General features: G+C 40.3%; 6 protein-coding genes across 6 annotated transcripts; 2 read left to right on the top strand and 4 right to left on the bottom strand.

Moving 5' to 3' along the window:
• Positions 1-1,833: 1,833 nt before the first annotated feature.
• On the top strand, positions 1,834-5,463 carry LOC120448396 (diphosphoinositol polyphosphate phosphohydrolase 1). The gene is made up of 4 exons (XM_039630386.2): positions 1,834-3,037; positions 4,107-4,205; positions 4,276-4,431; positions 4,496-5,463. Exons 2-4 carry the CDS (start codon positions 4,107-4,109, stop codon positions 4,772-4,774), a joined length of 534 nt encoding a protein of 177 aa, XP_039486320.1. The 5' UTR covers positions 1,834-3,037; the 3' UTR covers positions 4,775-5,463.
• Positions 5,464-6,209: 746 nt separating this feature from the next.
• On the bottom strand, positions 6,210-7,071 carry LOC120448397 (endocuticle structural glycoprotein SgAbd-8). The gene is made up of 2 exons (XM_039630387.2): positions 6,686-7,071; positions 6,210-6,621 (listed from the first exon to the last, which is right to left on the bottom strand). The coding sequence occupies exons 1-2, from the start codon at positions 6,695-6,697 to the stop codon at positions 6,265-6,267; spliced, it is 369 nt and encodes a 122-aa protein (XP_039486321.1). The 5' UTR covers positions 6,698-7,071; the 3' UTR covers positions 6,210-6,264.
• Positions 7,072-8,336: 1,265 nt separating this feature from the next.
• LOC120449198 (pupal cuticle protein Edg-78E-like) lies at positions 8,337-9,049 on the bottom strand. The gene is made up of 2 exons (XM_039631561.1): positions 9,023-9,049; positions 8,337-8,729 (listed from the first exon to the last, which is right to left on the bottom strand). Exons 1-2 carry the CDS (start codon positions 9,032-9,034, stop codon positions 8,337-8,339), a joined length of 405 nt encoding a protein of 134 aa, XP_039487495.1. The 5' UTR covers positions 9,035-9,049.
• A 1,512-nt stretch (positions 9,050-10,561) lies between these two features.
• Positions 10,562-11,163, bottom strand: LOC120449034 (pupal cuticle protein Edg-78E-like). The gene is made up of 2 exons (XM_039631317.1): positions 11,116-11,163; positions 10,562-10,954 (listed from the first exon to the last, which is right to left on the bottom strand). The coding sequence occupies exons 1-2, from the start codon at positions 11,125-11,127 to the stop codon at positions 10,562-10,564; spliced, it is 405 nt and encodes a 134-aa protein (XP_039487251.1). The 5' UTR covers positions 11,128-11,163.
• A 3,387-nt stretch (positions 11,164-14,550) lies between these two features.
• On the top strand, positions 14,551-16,818 carry LOC120449392 (mitochondrial inner membrane protein OXA1L). The gene is made up of 4 exons (XM_039631835.2): positions 14,551-14,683; positions 14,871-15,144; positions 15,256-16,312; positions 16,385-16,818. Exons 2-4 carry the CDS (start codon positions 15,061-15,063, stop codon positions 16,567-16,569), a joined length of 1,326 nt encoding a protein of 441 aa, XP_039487769.1. The 5' UTR covers positions 14,551-14,683; positions 14,871-15,060; the 3' UTR covers positions 16,570-16,818.
• A 471-nt stretch (positions 16,819-17,289) lies between these two features.
• On the bottom strand, positions 17,290-17,992 carry LOC120449092 (MIP18 family protein galla-2). The gene is made up of 2 exons (XM_039631399.2): positions 17,769-17,992; positions 17,290-17,715 (listed from the first exon to the last, which is right to left on the bottom strand). Exons 1-2 carry the CDS (start codon positions 17,887-17,889, stop codon positions 17,366-17,368), a joined length of 471 nt encoding a protein of 156 aa, XP_039487333.1. The 5' UTR covers positions 17,890-17,992; the 3' UTR covers positions 17,290-17,365.
• Positions 17,993-18,230: the final 238 nt, after the last annotated feature.

Genomic DNA, 18,230 nt, shown 5'->3' with positions numbered 1-18,230 from the left:
TTCAGCAAATCGAATACTTTTCTTAAGATACTTTGTGTAAGCAACGCTTGTATATTTCGTTTAATTATACTTTGAAAATATTCTTATTTTTATTAAAATTTACTTAGAATTCTAAATAATTTTTTACGGGCTTTAAATCTTATTTTACAATATTTTAAACCATAGAAATGGAATATGTTAATACTATGCACTAAACGTATACTTAATATTTTAAAGTTGCAATATTCTCTGCCTAAACTTGTCGTTCTGGTTGTCCGCTTCGATATCCTGATGTCCTGGAGGTCCTGGAGGTCCATTACCATCGCCTCCTGTCCACATTTGACTTCATTGCTCTCTATCTGGTTGAGGTCATACGAACGCATCAAATAGGCAAAGTTTTTTGGTAGCCAGAGCGACGCCTCGTGCCAAATTTATGACATTGAATTTATGTGCAGCAAGGCGTGCCGCCCCTCCAGCGGAAAAGTGGGCGGGGGTGAGACGAGGAAGTCGGGCAGGAGCAGCCGATCGATTTGGCAGAATTAACATCTAAACAAGTGTCGCCCAGTGGAGCTGTGGACGAAGCCCAAGAAGCCGAAGAAAGCACATGAAAAAAGCGCGTTAAACTGCTTAACACTTCTGCATGGTCACCCAAAAGAAAATGGAAATGAAAACGGCAATGGAAATGGAAACTGAGGCCATAACTCATGAGACACGATGCCGGGGCAAATTGTCTAAGAAAAGCCAAAAAAGGAAATGGCAATGCATTAAGAAATAAGCAATTTGCCTCAGTCGCAAGCAAAAGAAGCCAGGAGATCGCATAAGGAGTCGGCCAAGGAGCCAATTGGGGGAGGAGTTCTCCCCCAAAATGGTTAAGGCGAGCCAAGGACACCAAGAAATCCCCAAGCCCCGTGTGCTCCATGCTCCAAGCTCCATGCTTCATGCTCCATGCTAAGTAGTTGCATTAAAAGCTTACAACAAAACCTGCGACAGACAACAGGACAAGAAACAAATTTTGGGTAACTCGCTGCGCCTGGGTCATAAAGTCAGGCCCCCCGACCTGCCCGCAAGTCCTCTTCGCACTCCCCCTCCTTTTCAGTGTATCCTCACCGAATTTTCCTGGCAGCGACTCAAAAATGTGCGACTCTTTGGGCGGCGTTGGGGTTTCGAGCGTGTAAATCATGCTGACTTGTATGCAGAGTTCAAATGTTTAAAGATAATTTAAGATTAATTCCAGATTATTTATGCTGAATATAACATGTGAAAGCACTTAAATTGTGACAATGAAAAACTTGTTAAGTGACTATTGAACTAAGGGAAAAAACATGAATGGTCTTTTTCTCAAGGATACAAAAGAATTATGATTACCGAAAATAATCAAAGTGTTTTAGTCACCAACAATAACATTAAAAACTGAAACTAAAATCCCACATCAAGCGCTAATAAAATATAAAGGAGCTGTAAGTCTTAACACAGAATTATTCTTTATAATCTAAAAAAACTTTTATTTTTAATAAAATTCTCAAGACCTTTAAATATACTTGAGCGCCCTCTAGTGCCTGTCCTGCAAACTAGCTGTAAATGTTCGTGACGAAAGCGAAAGAGGGCGCCACAACAACACCCTAAAGAAGCAAGTACATACTCCGCAGAAGCGGAGACTTCCACCCATAAAAAAATTATTCTATTTAACTGCTGCCAATCTATGCCAAGCTTTTTGCATTATGCTTAACTATATATGGCCGGCCAGACTTAGCTTAGCGGCCAGAATCAATTTGAAAAGGCTTTTTGGTATATTTAAATCGAAAATGGCACAAGTAGTATGGATATATAAAAGCCGGACGGCGTAACTTTCCGATAGTCGCGCGGTCACACTGTTGGAAAGTGAATAGAATAAGCGTGAATAAAGCGAGAAAAGCAAACGCAAAACGTGAGACTGTGTGCGTTCGCCGTCTCCTCGCACCGAAGTGGAGCGCACTTTGATTAATTCCGTGGATGGAGTGGAACAACAAACACAACTGGAACAACAATTGAAAAGATGTTAAGCAGAGCACAGAGAGAGCACAAAGTGAACAAAAACGAACGGTGAAAAGCACGCGTTTTGTCGTTTTGTTTTCCGCTTTTCCAGCAGCCGTGTGCCAATTCGCTTCCCACATTCTTCGCAGCCGGATATTGTGGAGGCAATGGAAAGCGCAAGCATGTGTGCATGTGTGTCGCTTGGATAACGGCGAAAAAGGCGATAGAGGAGCTGTGAAACGGCAACAAAAGCAAACAACTTAAGCTGGGATCTAAAATCGGATCTCAAGTTTGGGGACAAAGAACGAGTGTGAGAGAGAGAGACAGACGAGGAAAAAGATACTCACACACGCATACATTTAACCGCTTCACACGCTCTCCCGTGTAAAACCAATACAACAACAAAAAACAAAAACAACATGCAATTGTTGCAAAGTAGTTAAATAATTCTGCCCTGTCTGCGCTTTATTTCCTTCTTCATTTCGGTTCTTCTCGTTTTTGACTTTTTGTTGTATATTTTCAACAAGTTTCTGTTTCTCGCTTTTTCCCCACACACACACCCACCCACACAAACAAACAGTTCTTTTTTCGTTACTACTTCCAAACAACAAAAACACACGGCACACGAACACCAACCACCAATACCAAAACAACGTCTCGTGTGACGTGCGAGCGCAGAAATTGTCGTCTTTAGATTTTGTTTGTGCACTTTTCGCCATTTCCCTTTGTGTTCCGTTGTGTGCGGAACAGGCGGAAAGAGGAAAGCGAGGGAGCGCAAGAGTGGCCGAGAAGCACCTGCGAAAAAGCGGCACGAGATCGCCAGAAAAGCAGAAAATCGCAAGAAGCAAAAGCGACCGGCTCCCCACTTCCACACGCAAACACTGAGAGCTCCCCCCACACACACACACACATCCAACACTTGTTGCAGCGGACAGCGAGGAGAAGGGGCGCCAGAGCGATAAGAGGGAAAGAGACGCGGAGCAGGAGGAGAACAAGTGCCTAAGAAGACAACAACGCGCATCTGCTATCAGCGAATACCACTGCAAACGTAAGAACGGGGATAAAAAACGGGGTGGGACAGACCTGAATGATACCCTACAAGGAATAGGTTGATAGTGCCCCCAAAAGTAAACAGATATGTAGTATCTTATGTAAAGTATGAGGAATGTGGGGATTACTCACCTAGATATAAACCTATTAGCATGCATAGCTTAAAATGTTTACAATTACTTAACTTCTTAGGAGAATGATTTTCTTTGTAGTGTAGGTCTTAATAGAATATTCAAATCCCATAAAGATTGCATTAATGATACATACGTCAAAGTGCAGATAATTCCCTAGTTAGTATAGGGTAATCGTTAGTAATAAACTTAGATATTTCATTTAAGAGCGTCCGTTTTTGTAGACTATAGTATATCCATAAAATGGACATTGATAGTCTTAAATTTCTTTTTATAAACTTATGCAGTGACCAATAGGACAAATCATATGGATAATTTGTTCAGTGTCTAGTTATTAGTGCTATAAATTCTCCTATATGAAGATAACATTGAATACTATAGTTGATATAGGGCCATTAAGCACACGTTCTGGGACCTCTTTGCCCAGCCCACACACCTTGCTTTGTATGCACTCCCTACCAAACCAAACGGTCTGCTAATCTGTCTGATGGGGTTTCTAAACGTTTTCCGATTATAAACACACCGATCAATCAATATATTAGCCGCGTGTTTGGTATCCCCCTCAGCAGTTGTAAAAAGTAGTGCCATACAATAGTCCATATACCATTAACGAGAAACGAAATCGGGAAACGAGTACGGCACGTTATCCGCTGGAGAAAGATCGGCTGATAAGTGATAAGCCGGACGGACAGTCGGTGCAATTCGCCAATGGCCCCACAATCTCGCATCTGATAAGGCGGAATCACGATTTTCATGTGCCGCACATTTAAATTAAAGGCGTCATGCTATAAAATGATATATGAAGAGCTTTGGCACCTATCAGCGATTGTTATTTTCGAACGTGAAATAAGGGGGTAAAATATTGAGGGAATCAGGCAGGCTAAACTTATGGCCCTCGAATGTGACTGTTCTTATTTTGGGTGCTCTGTTTTCCAGATGGTCAAGGAGAAGCCCAACTCGACTCGCATCTACGACAAGGATGGGTTCAGGCGGCGAGCTGCCTGTATCTGTGTGAAATCGGAAAATGAGGCGGAGGTGAGTAACACTTCGTAAGATTTCGCAATTTTAAGAAATAAATATAACTAACATACAATTTACTACTCAGGTACTTCTGGTTACCTCCTCTCGTCGTCCGGAGTTGTGGATCGTTCCAGGAGGCGGTGTTGAGCCCGAAGAGGAGTCTGCGGTGACCGCCGTACGCGAAGTGCTCGAGGAAGCCGGCGTGGTTGGCGATCTGGGTCGTTGTCTAGGTGTTTTTGAGGTAATAGTTCTACAATGAGCTACTTTGTATTTAAACAGATTCTAATCTGTATCCCGTCGTTCAGAACAATGACCACATGCATCGCACCGAAGTGTTCGTGATGAACGTCACTCAGGAACTGGACGAGTGGGAGGATTCGCGGAGCATCGGCCGCAAGCGCCAGTGGTTCACCATCGATGATGCTCTTTCGCAGCTGGCGCTGCACAAGCCGACGCAGCAGCACTACCTAATGCAGCTGCAGCACTCGAAGACGCTGGACAACACGAATCGCGTGGTGAACGCCACGCATCCGCCCAAGTTGAACAATGCCGCCACCCCAGCCGCATCGCCCACCACGGCATAAAGGCATCGGGATGCAGGAAGCAGGATGCGGATCGCAGGAAGCAGGAACCACACATGCACACCACACTTAACCGCGAGACTAATCCAACACTAACCCTACAACTAACCCCATACCGAGAACCATACACATTTTGACATTTTGGAAATTTACATATAGACAGGCAGTCTTCTAGATTATGTTGGTTAAGCGATACTTATGTTACCCCGCATCCCCCACATAGCCCCATTTGCGTTTAAGTTTAAGTCAAGGCGTTCATTTATGTCTTTAGTAAGTGTATCAGAACTAAATTTATGTGTTTACTCCAGAGAGAGTGAAGAGGAGGTGAAGAAAACAAAAACGCTACTCGATCAATGCTTAGCGATAACTTATATTATTCGAGATCTATAACACGACGCAGATGTAGACGAAAACAACATGTAATAATTTTTGAGCGAATAGCACTTTTTGCAAACACGAAATTAAACTAAAACAAAAACTAAAACTAGATGAACTAAACAACAAAATCCAGATTAACGATATCTATTAGATTTTTCTACTCTTTTTTATAATTTACTCAAAAGGCGTCTTAATTGATTAATGTAACAAGCAAACCAATTGGAATAGGCTTTCACAAGCGCAAAAGAAGATCTTAATTAACTATGCTAAGCGGCCTAAATAAAACGAAACCTATTTAAGCGATGACTAACGAATCGATTTCGTTTCAAATCACCCACAGTCAAGGACAATTTTCAAAACAAACAAAAACAAAAACCTTAGACTCAACTTGACGAACTGGACAAATGACGGCAAATAAATCATTAGAAAACCTTAATATACTTAACAACAGTTGCCTATGCAAGAATATAAAACCCACTGCAGGGGAAATATAAGGATAAACGTTAACTTATTGTAAAAACAAAATGCGAGAAATTAGAGAAGCCAGCAAACAACATATTATGAACTAATTCAACTACTAAGATATGTGCACGTTGTACTTTTCAGAAGCAAAAAAAAAACAAGAAACAATTGCGATTATAATATTAACACAGCTAGGAAAAAGAGGAGCATGTTTTCAATGTGATTTAAGAGATACAAGATACATACGAGTTAAACAATTTTATGTGACATTTTTTCGATGATTTTTTGGCACTTCAAAAGCGCGCAACAAAACGAAATTCTAACTCAAGCTCAATGGAAGCAAAGTCTGGCAGTTGAATCTATGATTTGATCAATCTATCAATTGAACTTTAGTTGCAAACTAAAGCCGACAAACGAACTTTTATCGGAACGCTAAATTATATCACAAATTGTTGCAATTAAACGATGATTTACAACCAATAAAGAAGAAAACAAAACACAGCGTGAGTTGTTTGCTTTTGAAAAAATAATTCAGCTTATGCTTTCTATATACTTGCAGCTTAATGAACATCAAACAAGAGATTATTTTCCTAAATTTAGTTTATTGTTTATACGAATTTTGCTACATTAAATCTATTTCAGATGCTTAAGGACTACTTCTTCAGCTGAATCCTCTCGAATGGATGGGCCTCGATGTAGGCCAATGCCCTGAGGATGTAATCCGGAATGGGAGGCGGCGTGGGCAGATGGGCACCAGTCGGACGGTATCCGTTCTCATCGGCAGTGTACTGCAGTTGGATGGGCGTTCCATCGGGTGCAGCGTAGCTCACCGAACCGGCAGCTTGGACACCACCCACTCCACTCTCCTGGGCGTCGATGCCGTTGGAGGTTCCATATTCCCAGCTGTATGAGCCATCTGGCTGGATCTCATTGCGGTACCTGATGGTCTGGGCCTGTGATTCATCTGCTGCTCGGGTGGCGGCCACCAGGAACAGGGAAATGATTAGCGCCTTGATTGCGGAAAAGATAACTCAATTAGATGTTCTTTAGTCGCTACTATCGCATCGGTCTTACGGTCTTGAACATTTTGGTGCTGGATTCGCTGCAGTTGCTACTGATTACTGATCTCCAAGTTCGACGACAGATCGTTTTATACTCCTAACGATCACTGACCTACACCTACAACATCGCCGAACAGGTGACACTTCGCCAATCCGAATTATTAATTTAATTCGCGCATGTGAAAATATGAATTTGACCGCGTTTTTACGAGCGTTGTCATTTGTTGTCTGTCTGTTGTTTGTTTTTACTACGGCTTTACGACCCAGGCGCCCTATAACCCATGCATCCAACTCTATGAGTTAAGGCCTCTCCTTATCTGCGCCTTAGAAATCGCAGATCAACGATCTCGATTTACAGATGCTGCCCCACAATGCCTCTTTTCTTATCTCATCTTGACTTATATTCATAATAAATATATAAATCGTAAGCCGAGCTTGGTTGTGCAAAAGACATGTCAGCGAATATTGCACACTCTTTTTATAAGTCTTGAGACTCAAGAGTAAAAGTGATATATTTTACTTATAACATCTAATATAAATTTTAAACAAACGAATTTAATGTAAAAGGAAAAGTTGACATTTCAAACTCAAGAATGTGTAATTTAAACCTGAAAACGCATAGTTGGTATAGTATTTTGAGAGACACCAAAGCTAGACACCAAGCCAACCCATCCTGAAAAGTTAGAGTATCCAGAGGCGCCAAAATACTATTCGGCTGTCATTCGATTAGCGGCTTTTGTTGTTAATGATATGCAAATGCGAATATGAATGCGGGCAAATGCCGGCAGAGCAGCTTGCGTTCGGATCTGAGTCGAACTTGAAAACCCAGCAAAACACCAAGTGTCATCGTAAATTTCTACCGACTGCTGCCGATTTTAGATAGTTTAGCTTGCATTTAATGAGTTAAAAAACGTTTGACATTTTGGTGTAATCCAAAAAGTATGCTATTGAATATAAGTTTTTATTGGCCCCAACTATTGTCCGTTTTTAATTGTGGTAATATGGGTTAGTGATCCCAACTATTAATATATACTATTTTAGCTAATAAACCACTAATACATGTAGTGAAGGATTATATCTTTATATTAATTTTTATACCCGTTACTCGTAGAGTGGAAGGGTATACAAGAGTCAATGTCCTTTTGTTTATATGAACGTCGAGATCTTTATTGAATTTCTTTATATTGTCAACAAGTTGTGAAATTCCTCCCTCGCAATCCCACTAATCGGTATCTGGTAGTCGTGGAGCTCTGTAGCGTTCGCTCTTGTTAATTCTGTTGTCACACCACATAAAAATTAGTAGAATCTATTTCATATTGATTTTAATATGCGTTGATCAATATATTATTCTTAACAGAGGCTATGTTGCAGATAGAACTAAAGATCGGTTTTAAAAAATTATAGATTTTCTAGATCAGGATCGTTAGTCGGTCTAGCAATGTCGTCCGTTCTATCGATCCTAGAAACTATAGACGCTAGGGAGGGAGAGACTTTTTTCATATTCTTCTTGGCTTAATTTATGAACTCTTACACTAAGCAATGCAAATAAGATTTCTTAAATTGTTTTCTTTACGTCTTCGTCGTTTATTCCATTTCTACATTAACATTTTTACGATTCGTAATAAAGCTTTTGATGTGTCGTCACATTAGACTCCCGACTCCGCTTAACCTAAGAGCTTCTGGATAGCGGGCCTGCGGTACTCCTTCTCGACGTGCTGGGGATGGGTGCGGATGTACTCCAGGCTCTTCAGGATGGCAGCTGGGATTGGGGGAGGAGTGGGCAGGAGGGCTCCCTGGGGCTGGTAGCCGTTGGCATCAGCAACATACGAGATCTGGACGAGCTGACCCTCGGGAGAGTAGTAGGAGTAGCCTCCGCTGGCGTGGTTTCCTCCGATTCCGGCCTCCTGGGCGGCAATGCCGTTGCTGGTCTCGTACTGGTAGTTGTAGTTGCCCTCGGGCTGGATGTCGGCATCGAGCTTGGTGATGTAGGCACTGCCGTCCTGGTTGTAGGTGGCGGCGGCGTAGGCGCAGGCCAGGATGGCGGAGGCGACGAGCATCTAGAAGACAAGATTATTAAGTCTATTGTGACTGACATAACATATAACATATAAGCAATTAGTGGAAATATTAAATATTTTTTAAGCAACATTGCAGTGTTGCACCAATGACAATACTGAAAGTATTGAAAGGTCAATTCTAGTAATGATACGAGTATCTATAAATCCAGCATTTTTTCACTATTAAACTGAGTTTTTCATGTCTTGACATTTTTATAGTCAAATCGTTAGGATAGGATAGGATATCCTTGAATTTCACTGCTTTTGTATAGTTATCCTTCCTTTGTACTTACGTAGCGGAACATCTTGGCTGATTTGGAGGAGTGCGTGTGTCTGCGGCTAAGAGACGACTCTGAATGATGACTCTGTTGGAGATCAGCAATGTTTTATAGGAATTCTCGATACGAAACCAGATCCACCCAAGCAACTTTTACGGCCGAGTGCAGGAAACTCATATGAATAACAATGGCCAAACTGAGATTGACCAAACTGGAGCGGCATGAGAGGCTTAAAAAGGTAAAGAGCTAACTAAAGTTGGACTTTTAAATTATGGATAATTATTCATCGGGCAATATAGTTAAAGTTTAAACAACAAATTATGGAAAAAGCATATGCAAATATATTTTGATAGAATCTCATAAGATTTTTATTAAAAATTATCATTAATTAATTGATCGATTTAAACGACCCATCTTTGCATTGCTTTAGCTTACAAAAGTGACATTAGCTTGATGTTAACCAATTAGGGTCCAAACCATTAAAGAGAAGATAATCAAATCGTTATCAACTCGAAATAGGCAGCTAAATTAAACATTTAGGCGATATAAAATGTAATTTTACAAAGTTAATTTTTCAAAGTACAACAAACTTGGTCTGAAAACCCTTTACAACTAAATCCCCAATCACTGTAATAAATGTGCTAAATTTTACCATTTTTTAAACAAGTACTTTCAGTAAACTATTACATATGTACATATTTTCAATCGGCGTGCTGCTTATAAATATAGCTAACTATGTCTATCCCTACTTTTTGTTACGAATTCAACGAGGTATGACATTCCACTTTTGGACAACTATTTTTGGTGCTATCGAAAAAAAAGGGATTATTTTTTTTATCAAAAAAAAAAAATTCGTAAAAAATCGGCGGTTTTCATATAACTTGGCCAAAAATGGACGCACAGCTAAAAAAAAGACTGTTTTGTGCTGCTAATAAACATAGCTAACCATGTCTATCCCTACTTTTTCGATTTTGGAAAAAAAAAATTTTAACAAATTTTCGCATTTTCTATAAGGGGTATCATCATCAAAATTTGCGATAAATGGCAAAAAATTAGCATTTTAATGTATGTACATGGATCGATAGGGAATTTTGTTACGAATTCAACGACGTATGGCATTCCACTTTTGGACAACTATTTTTGGTGCTATCGAAAAAAAAAAGGATTATTTTTTATCAAAAAATTAAAAAAAAAAATTTTTGTAAGAAATCGGATATCTTAAATCGGCATTTTCGACAAATTTCTATTTTTTCCGTTTTTTCTAATGAAAAACACATGTTATTAAATTAAAAGTCAAAATATACCAATCCTAAAAAATAAATTTTAAAAAGAACTTTGGGAAAACGTTTGTATACAAAAATTGAAGTATGCTGCGTTACCTCGCGGGATCTTAAGACGTATTTCATATTAACAACCCATTATTCTAGGCCATCCTTATAGTTTAAAAGTCTAGAATGTATATTTTTTATGTAATTATTTTTTTTTTATTTTAAAACATTTTTTAAATCGTAGTAAAGCTCTTGATTTGTTATCACATGAGACTTCCTCTCCTGCTTAACCTAAGAGCTTCTGGATAGCGGGCCTGCGGTACTCCTTCTCGACGTGCTGGGGATGGGTGCGGATGTACTCCAGGCTCTTCAGAATGGCAGCTGGGATTGGGGGAGGAGTGGGCAGGAGGGCTCCCTGGGGCTGGTAGCCGTTGGCATCAGCCACGTACGAGATCTGGACGAGCTGACCCTCGGGAGAGTAGTAGGAGTAGCCTCCGCTGGCGTGGTTTCCTCCGATTCCGGCCTCCTGGGCGGCAATGCCGTTGCTGGTCTCGTACTGGTAGTTGTAGTTGCCCTCGGGCTGGATGTCGGCATCGAGCTTGGTGATGTAGGCACTGCCGTCCTGGTTGTAGGTGGCGGCGGCGTAGGCGCAGGCCAGGATGGCGGAGGCGACGAGCAGCTATAAGGACAGGTGGATCACAGTTAGTTAGAATTGGTCAAATGCAATTTTCGATTGAGTGATTTGTGTAAGGTTCTATGCATTTTACATTTATTAATTTCTTAGATTTTTAAACTATTTTATATTTATTTGTTAAACCTCGAAGCGAATATTTGACTTACGTAGCGGAACATCTTGGATGGCTTGGAGTGCGTTTGTCTAAGCTGAGAGACGACTGTGAATGTGACTTTTCTGCAGATTGCAAAGGTTTTTATACTGATTCTCGACATGAAACCAGATACACCGAAACCACTATTCCGCTCTGCTGCAGGAAACTCATCTGAATAACAATAAAGCCGAAAGCCCAAATTGGCCAAATTGGCCAAACTGGAGCACTAAGAGTGACTAAAGAGCCGAAGAGCCACGCACAAGTTCAAAAATCCACTCTTTTAGTTTCCAGTCATGGATAGATGTGACGCACAGTCACACAACTAAGGTGAATACATAAGCAGTATGTGTTTAAAATAAGAATTAAATTAATAATAATAATAATAATATTTAATTAATAATCTATAAATCTATGCGATCTATGCTTGCCTAGTTCCTTGAATTTCATTTAACAACTATCATTTATTTTCTAAACAATTATGTTTTAAAAATAATTACATATCAATCGGTTAATTCATAATCCCATTTAGGCTGCTTATGCCTAGATTGTTGCACATCACTCCTACGAGCTTGACCGCTGCTGTGCGTGTGGGCACTGCATGAGCAAAAGTTATTTCGAACCCCATGCGGCAATGTCAATGTCGCAGCCACATAGGTCCGCTTAGAGGTTGGAGATCCGTTGGATATTTGACATCGGTTTCTGGTTCCAAACTCAGTTTCAGCCGGCGCACCCAAAAAGGTGTATTAATTAAGTGCATTTAAAACACAGACCAGTCTCGATACAATTTTAGCATAATTTATGGTTTTACTCCAGTCTGCTCAACGCTCAATGGTTAACTTTTCCAGTTTGATTCGTCAAACCCTTTCATAGCTCTACGCATTTGTAGAGTCTGTCGGAGGCGCTGAAATGTGTGCGTTTAACAAATTGGTTCATAAAAGTGAGTTAATGCCTAATTGGTACACAGAGTGAGATATCAAACTGGATTAACCCGTTGCCAGGCGCGCCTAGTCCGCCTTATCCAAATCCAAAGACTACAAAACGTATCTTGTCACCAGCGGCACCTTTAATGCGATTTTTCAAAATATCACAGCATATTCTAGCACGGTGGCTCGCGACCAGTTTTCGAGCCAACAGGAAGCTTCAAAAAATAATAAAATCTAATATATTTCATTATTTATAGCTTCGATTAGTGAAATCTGTTGGATATTGATATTGATAACCCATGTCTAAACTATATTTAAGCATAGGTATTTTCACATATTGAAGTTCTTACAACTAGGTTTTTAACATTGGATGATCCTTTAAATAGAAAATATATAAAAAATATTCACCAATAATATAGAGGCTTTAAGAGCTTTATTCAGTTAAAACAAATGGTTCATTATAAAGACTATCTTGATGCTATAAAATCTTTATTAAATACTGAGATTCTCCTTGAGGACTTGGAACCTTTTCCTCCTTTAATGGCTGCTTTTGCCCACTGTGCTGATAGTTCTTCGATGTGCCAGTGCCCATGAGATTATGCAACTTGGGTGGCCTGGCCTTGAGGAGACATCCATGCGATGAGAACACGTCGGTCGTAAAACTAAACTTTATGACACGCCAAGAGTGTAATAGTCCGTCTGCTCGGATCGATAGGAAATGCTTGTGTTGCGTTGAAAACGAAGCTAGATTTTTTTTGTGGGTTTCGGTAACATGGTAACGTGTCGAAGACATTTAAAAGATTTATTAATTTGCCGATATTAGGCACAGTCGCGTGTTAATTCTGAGAACAGATCAAACATCGATTACGCATTTAACACCCTTGGGCTTGCTGTCGTCACGAATTTAGACAGGGGATCCCCCGAACTTTATTCTCATAATTATGCATAGTGATATACGATTATGATTATTAATTTAATGCCACTTAATAATGCCTGCCTTTTAAAGTGTGGCTCCAAAGTGATTGGATCTCTTAAAGCTCAGTCTTTACTGCCACTGAAAACCACCTTCCCGCATTGGCGAAGTCTCGCATAAATTTAAATAAATCATACTAAAATAGATTTAAGTCGCTCACACTCACCGAATGTTGTAAGTCGTTTAAGGGCCATTTATCCATAGTTAAGACGAGTCAAATAAAGAAATAAATCCCCAAAAGTGGTACCAAGAAAGGAGTAAGGTCGATTCGAGGTTCCAAAAATGATGACATTTACTATATTTGAGTGACTACTTAGTAACGATTACCTTTTGTACTCAAAAACTGCATCTTTCGCATAAACTAGTTCCAAATATTATAGTATTTTTAGCCGATTTATTCGGTTTTCTGGTTTTCCTTTCATTAATAAACAAATTGGTTTTGCTTTGAAGAGCGCGTCAATGGCTTCGGTGGCTTCAATAACTCACACCGATTTTGGGGTAAAGATATGTATAATTTTGCATATAATCTCTTAGGTTTCGATTCAGTTTTATGCAGATCAGGCGTCAATATTAGTGCAAGTTTTGTCAGCCACGCCGAAATGAATTTATAATTTATATTTCCCATGCCAATCTTCATAAAGAGATCATCGTATTTCTAATGAGAACTGAATATGTATATGAGCTTTTTAAACACGACACAAGTATACACTATATTAAAATAAATTTAATAATAATATTATAAAATTAAAACCGTAACAATCTATGCAGAATATTAATATTAAAAGTCTAGTGTTTTTTCCTCCGAAATAATAGATTTACAGATTTATATAAACTAAGCTAATTTGGATTGTATTTCATATAAATAAATTTAAGTTGGGAGTTTACTTTTATGTTTTCTAAGTAGTAGTTGGAAAATTTATTTAAACGCGTGGGTTAACTTGTCATTTTAATGTTATATAAAAATACTTTTAATGACTAGGTCAAAGCATACACGACCCTCTTATTTTAAGGCGAATAATTTTATTCAAACTGCTTTAAAAGGTTGTCATGTGTCCAAACATTAAGACTTCATTTTTAGTGTATTAAATGAAATGCAAATTAATTGGGCTGAATTCGTGTGCATATTAATTGGGCTGAATTTGAAACTGAAACTGAAACTGATACATATATTGCCAAATATGTCATATTGACTTTTAGCATTTTCCCATAACCTGTTGGCCTTCCGGGATGTCAATATTTGAATGGATTTTAACAGCGAGTTGCGAGATTATTAATGTAGTTTTCCAAAAAGTAACTGGCTCTTAATTTATTGGGCTCCTAATTTAAAGATGACTTTTCGCACCTTTCACAATGTTGTTTGAGTGTCTTTGCTTGAGAACCAATTTTGTTTTTATTTTTATGTCGATTAAAAACATTTTTTAGTCTTAATGGCAACTAAGAAATATTTATGTTCTTTAAATACCATATTTTGGCTATGGACTTTTAATAAAGTTTAATTAATTGGTATAACCAATGAATGCCTTGAGGACAATGTACTAAAGAATTTGAGGAGGTTAAAAGGCAGGCTCCTGGATTTTTGTCAGTAGTGGGGTTATTCAAAATAAAATTTTAAGTCAACAGGAAATTTTAGCCAAGCTAAGGTCTTTAAGAGGTTGATGAAGATAACCAGCAAGGAAAAAAGTAAAGTAAGCGGAATGATTAATAAATACATGTATGTAAAATAATAGAAATTGTTCCAAAGAGATATTTCATATTTTTAAATGAATAATAATATATACATATTTTATTATTTGAAAAAACTATAAATTACAAAATGTAATTTCAAAATACAGATTTAATGGAATATGTTGTGGTTTTGATTTTAAATTTCAGCGCCCAGCGTTAGTCTCAATAAAAAGCGCCAGAGGGCGCTCTCTCTGAACAGCTGTGCTGTTCTGCTTCTTTCTTGCCATTCACCCGCCCGCGTGCCTTTTCCCATCTCACTCGCACTCGCCCAGCTCGAAACGAGGCGAATTTTAACATTTAATTTTATTTTGACCAAATTACGAGCGCGGCGCACAAAATGCTCGCCCACAGGATGCAGCTTTGGAGGACAACGAACGCGGCTATGGCCTTGAGTTCGGCAGCCGGCCGTTTCAACCCACAGGTGAGTGAAGATCATTGAAAAAGAGCCGGCGACCTGTGACATAACCTGCAAGTCGGCCGATGTTTGTGTTCGAAAAAGTACCCAAATCTCAATGAAAACTCCGCTTTCCAGGCATCTGCGGGAGGCAGGAGAGATCTCCACCTCCAAAGGATTACCAGGGGCAGCAGTTTGCCCTTGGCGACCCCCGAGAAATGGTCCAATCTGGGCCAGCTACGTTTCGCCAGTGGTGGAGCAGCTGCAGCGGGAGTTTCAGCCAGCAAAGGCGAGGAGTTCATGCAGGCGGTGCCGAAAACGGAACTAGTTGATCTGCCGGACATACCCGCTGCTCCAGTGCCCCCACCCACCGATGGTCTGAATGTACTGGACGTGGTGAATGCCGCAGGAGAACCCTCCTTCGCCTCAATTGGCTTGGGCGGCTGGTCGCCGGTGGGCATGGTGCAGAATTGCATGGAATTCGTGCACTGCACCTGGGATATTCCCTGGTGGGGCACCATCGCGATTGGAACACTCGCAGTGCGAACCATAATCTTTCCATTGGTCATCTTAGCCCAGAGGAACTCCGCCAAGATGAACAACAACATGCCGCAGATGCAGATGCTGCAGCTGAAGATGACCGAGGCCAGGCAGTCCGGAAATGCCATTGAATCCGCTCGTTATGCCCAGGAAATGATGCTGTTCATGCGGGAGAAGGGCGTCAATCCTCTCAAGAACATGGTGGTTCCCTTGGCACAGGCTCCGCTCTTCATTAGCTTCTTCATGGGACTGCGACAGATGGCCAACGCGCCGGTGGAATCGATGCGGGATGGCGGCCTCTTCTGGTTCACAGATCTCACCTTGGCGGATCCCTTCTATCTGCTGCCCATGATCACCAGTGCCACGTTGTACCTGACCATTGAGATTGGAACGGATTCGGCTCGCTTGTCGGCTGCCAACATGAACACCATGAAATATGTGCTCAGAGCCCTGCCCATTGTGATCTTTCCGTTCACGATGAACTTCCCTGCTGCCATTCTGACCTACTGGGCCTGCAGTAACTTCATATCGTTGGGACAGGTTGCCGTGCTGAGGATTCCCTCCGTGAGGGAGTACTTTAAGATCGAAAAGATGCTGACCCATGCGCCCAGTGCACTGCCACCCAAAAAGGGATTCGTCGGCGGAATGAAGGAGTGTAAGTAACAATGATTTTCCCGCATTATCATTGAGCTTTTCCGATTTACAAGATTCTTACTTACTTTTCCAGCCTGGGACAACATGAAGATCTCGAAAGAAATCGAGGAGCGACAGCGGCTGGACGAGATCAGATTCGCCAAGGCAGGCAAGGGTCCGCTGGTCAAGACGTACAAGTACGATCCCACGAAAGTAGCGAAGCCCATCTCCGCGGAGCCGCACATGCGGCTAAAGGAGCCGCCCAACAAGCAGGGGTAGTTCCTCGCATCCTGTAAACGCCGCTGAGCGCTGTGTCTTGTTACGTTAATTTAACCCTTTAGTCTATAGTTTTTCATCATCCGTTTTGCTGCTAAAATATAGATTGTATATATACAGAGGCAAACTGTTTGCTGATGAATCCTAATTTGAGAAGTTGGAGGCAAAGTTTGGTAGATGTAATCGCTGTAAAATAAATTCGTCATGGAAGATACGAATGTATATTAAATACATGATCACCCATAAAACAAATCGATGTGTGTTTTCAGTTGAGATACGGTCTTAAAAGGCAATCAAGTATGAAAAAGATTGTGGAGAATTAAGTCATTTATATTACTTTACAAATATAAAAGTGCACTCAATTAGTAGACTATAAAATCAAAAATCATCAATCACTCGAAACCGGGTGGATTTTCAAGTTGCTGACCTCGATTACTAGCTATTAGTTAGCATAGGCTCGTATAATAAATAAAGACTTAATAGCTTTGTAGATAACTGGAAAAATAAAAGTAGTCTTCTTCAAATGGATTCGTAGGGCATTCACAAGTTTTGAAATGGCAAAACAATTAGCCATTTGAATAATTGTTAATCAATCCACACAAGTCTTATCATGGGTATAAAAAACAATTATAATTACCCACCAAACAGGGAAACAAACAATTACGATTAATAAAACCAACTACAAAATCACAATCGATTCGGAAAGGGAAAACAGGCACCAACTTTCTTTAGACCAATATTATTATTACTAAACCAACAGCATATGTGTATATATCCAAAACGAGGATAAATCAAATAGTTAACCCTTGGCGGAGATGCACTGGTTGATCACCTCGGCGAGGTGATTGTTCTCCAGGGCAGCAGCCACTCGTTCCTTGTCCGCCAGTTGCTTATTCACCGCCTGCTCGGAGGCGTGCGTGCCGGGCGTTATTTCCACGGTGACCTTGAAACGGGGTGGCAGCGAGCGGAGCAACTTCACCCGGATGGAAAGCCCAATCAAAGTGGCCATCGAGCAGTGGGGAATCGTCGGTGTGAAGCTGATGTGCACGGAATTCTGGCCATCGTTAATCTGAATGAGATCCTCCTGCACCACATGCAGCTCCTCCAAGGTCAAGGGGTGCTCCGGGTCATTAATGTTCCTGATGAGATCTGGCAATTGCTATTTATGAGATGTATTCCTCAGGAATCTTTTTTAATCTCACCAAAAATCTCTCGTTTGTCAAAGGGATCGGGCACGTTTTCGTCTTCTTCGTTGGCGGTCAATGCCCTATCCTTTATTCTCTCGTAGACATTGGGGTTAATGTTCTCGATTTCCGTGGGCATTTTGTACTGTTCTTCCTTTTAAAACCTTTTATTTACACGTTTTTTGAGGATAAGTAATGGAAACAATAACTAACAGTCTTCAGTGTGTCCGCACTTTTCGCACTAGAAAGTTCCAAAAAACACCACATTCAATTTATGGTGTGCAGACACTTTTTGGGCGCGAAATTGATTTGAATTTAAAAGGGATCCCATGTTGTTAATTTTTTGATAAACTAGCGCACTAATTTAATTATACATTTTTGCGCGCATACCACTAATCAGCTTAATTATTGATGTTTAATTCAATCATTTTAAGTTAATCACAGTTGACCTGTAGTTTTTTCTGAGCTTTGAATTATTTC

This window comes from Drosophila santomea, chromosome 3L (genome assembly GCF_016746245.2).
Source record: "Drosophila santomea strain STO CAGO 1482 chromosome 3L, Prin_Dsan_1.1, whole genome shotgun sequence".
Classification (NCBI taxonomy): domain Eukaryota; kingdom Metazoa; phylum Arthropoda; class Insecta; order Diptera; family Drosophilidae; genus Drosophila; species Drosophila santomea.
This window is presented reverse-complemented; position numbering and strand designations above follow the sequence as displayed.